General features: G+C 33.4%; 1 protein-coding gene across 1 annotated transcript; it reads left to right on the top strand.

Annotated features, from left to right (window-relative positions):
* The first annotated feature begins 54 nt into the window (after positions 1 to 54).
* Positions 55 to 2,412, top strand: LOC149376187 (anaphase-promoting complex subunit 6-like). The gene is made up of 5 exons (XM_089606585.1): positions 55 to 283; positions 420 to 533; positions 899 to 998; positions 1,609 to 1,644; positions 2,126 to 2,412. The coding sequence occupies exons 1-5, from the start codon at positions 207 to 209 to the stop codon at positions 2,216 to 2,218; spliced, it is 420 nt and encodes a 139-aa protein (XP_089462711.1). The 5' UTR covers positions 55 to 206; the 3' UTR covers positions 2,219 to 2,412.
* The last annotated feature ends 235 nt before the right edge of the window (positions 2,413 to 2,647 follow it).

The following is a 2,647-nucleotide window of genomic DNA, read 5'->3' as shown; positions in this document are numbered from 1 at the left end:
ACTTTATCCTGGCTTATTTGACAAACAGGGTGAACTAGAATATCATCACTTGAGTGTTTATATTTTTATCTTAGTTTAAAACGAGACAACCTCTCGTTCATTTCGTCACGCTAAAACAAACATATACGTTCTTGTAACAAGTTTATTCTTTATTGCGATATGGAAATGCGAGAATACTGACAAACCTGTCTGCTATTCAGTTTTTCATGCAGGCTAAGAGCATTTGTCCATCTGACCCTCTTGTATATAATGAACTAGGAGTGGTTGCTTATCATATGAAGGAGTAAGTACATTGTTTTACGGAGTTGTGTCATTCTAGATTTAGTTACTAGTGCCCCCGATTTTTCCTTTTTTTTGGCCACTGTGTGTAATATCTCCTTCTATTCTATATGTTTGATACCTGTTATTTCCACTCGCAGGTATAATAAAGCTGTACGGTGGTTTGAGAAAACTTTGGCTCATATTCCATCCACTCTAAGTGAAATGTGGGAGCCGACTGTGGTCAACCTTGCTCATGCTTGTAGAAAATTGAAGTATGTGAATTATTTTCGATTTCTAGTGTATTCTACGGCATCGAGCCATTGGCCATTGATTTTATTTCCAACATGTTATAACTTTTGACAAACTTTAAGTGGGTTTAGCCTAAAAATCTTAGAATGGGTAATCTGATATTGGTAAGCTGGTCTTCTGTTGACTTGGTTTTCTCCGAACAAAGCTTAAAAAGCTTTTTCCTTCTCTGTAGTGCCTAAATGATTCATGGATTTTGGTTTCTGTTAGTTCCATCTCAGGACCTAAAGTATATTTTCACGCTGATGTTTTTTTTTATTTATTAATGTATTCTAGTCCAACCAGAGTTAAAATGATACCTGAGCCTAAAACATTAATTGTTGTTTGTCAGGCTGTTCGAAAAAGCGATTACGTATTATGAGAAAGCACTCGCACTGTCAACGAAAAGTGTGAGCACATACGCTGGGCTTGCCTACACATATCATTTGCAGGTATGAATATCAGTAAAATAAAATATTTAAGTAGCTTATAACCATACTGACCAGCAATTTCTCAGAGCATTGCGTTGTCGCTAGTAGCTTATGGGTCTTTTAGCTATATAGCCATTTATCGCTAGTAGCTTATGGGTCTTTTAGCTATATAGCCATTTAACTTATAGCGTTTTGAATAATAGCCAACCTTTTGTAAATTTTTTGTAAATAGTCACCTCAACTTATTTACGGCACTAAAAAAGATAAAAAAAAAAAATTCAAAATAGGCGGGAATGTTTTTGGGTATTTTTGTCTTTTTGAGTGCCGTAAATAAATTGTGGCTATTTACAAAAGGTTAGCTATTTAGCAATTCTTACACTTTCGGTGGCTTATTTGGCTAATTTTTTTGTATATTTATTGGTGGGTCTGTATTTACCGACTTCATTTAGATATAATATTTATACTTGAAAAGAATCGACCAGATTGAGTGGTAAAATGTGAGTAATATACGCAATCTGATGTGATGAATGAGCATGAAGCGAAATAATTTTCTGATATAGAGATGTTTCTTTTTCCGTTTATAGGATGATCGGATTTTCTTAATATTATATTACTTTTTCTTGGTGTGCAGGATAATTATACCAGTGCAATTACATGCTATCACAAAGTACGTAATTTGGATTCTTTACTTCTAAATTATAATGTTTGGTCTCCTTCATATATGCCTAGAAAACATTTTCTATTTGCTCAGCTATAGTTGCCACTTTTAATTTTTTTATCTATCAGAACTGACCATGCATTTTTTACTTTCATGTGAGTGGAGTCACTAACCAACATAGTAAATTATCCCATAAAACCTTAGAAGTGATGAAATTACTTTGATGGTTGTTTATAGACATATTTATGGCTTTTGCAATTTTTTACCGTGCTCATTCACTGACCAGGATCACCTTGTTTCTTTCACTTTATACTTTGTTCATACATTTTGAGCCAAATCATGTATGAGCGTCTAAAAGGAAATAAATAAACAAATCTCCAATTGCCTCTTTCATGGACTCGGCTGTCATTTTAATTTACTTCACTTTTCAAACGAAACAAATAAATAACTTAATTATTTTTTATTTTAACATTTTTTTCTGCATGTTCAGGCTCTGTGGCTAAAACCAGATGATCAGTTCTGCACCGAAATGTTAAGTTTGGCTCTAGTAGATGAATGCCGCGGTGTCGATACCAAAGTTTGATTTTTATTTAATTTTATGATAAAGGGGTTTATCACCAATGGTGATAATATTAGGTAAAAGTTCATGTATGCTTTTGTTGTATATCTAACTATACCATAATCCGCTGGTGGTAAAGGCGTTTAGATAGTGTACTAAAATCTAAAAAAAAAAAAAATTAGTACTTTTTACGCTGGTTTTTATTTATTTATTAATGATCTAAGCAGTTTGCCACAGAACGTCGTGAAACGATCGTGACAAAGTTAACGGTCGAATTCTAAACCTTAATAGCCTTGCTTTTTAGGGATGATCATCTTCACTACACGTCGGTCTCGGAAAAAGAAAGAGTCTACTGGTTTTGATTTTGAACTTACAAATCCAATCTATTGAATCGGCGAAAGTAAACTTTTTATTCTGAAAATATAATTTCATAGGTCATAGAGCAAAATTCTT

The sequence above is a fragment of the Urtica dioica genome, unplaced genomic scaffold (assembly GCF_054948205.1).
Source record: "Urtica dioica subsp. dioica isolate 48M unplaced genomic scaffold, U.dioica_male_clone48M_v1_H2 Urtica_dioica_male_H2_contig_52, whole genome shotgun sequence".
Classification (NCBI taxonomy): Eukaryota; Viridiplantae; Streptophyta; class Magnoliopsida; order Rosales; family Urticaceae; genus Urtica; species Urtica dioica.
This window is presented reverse-complemented; position numbering and strand designations above follow the sequence as displayed.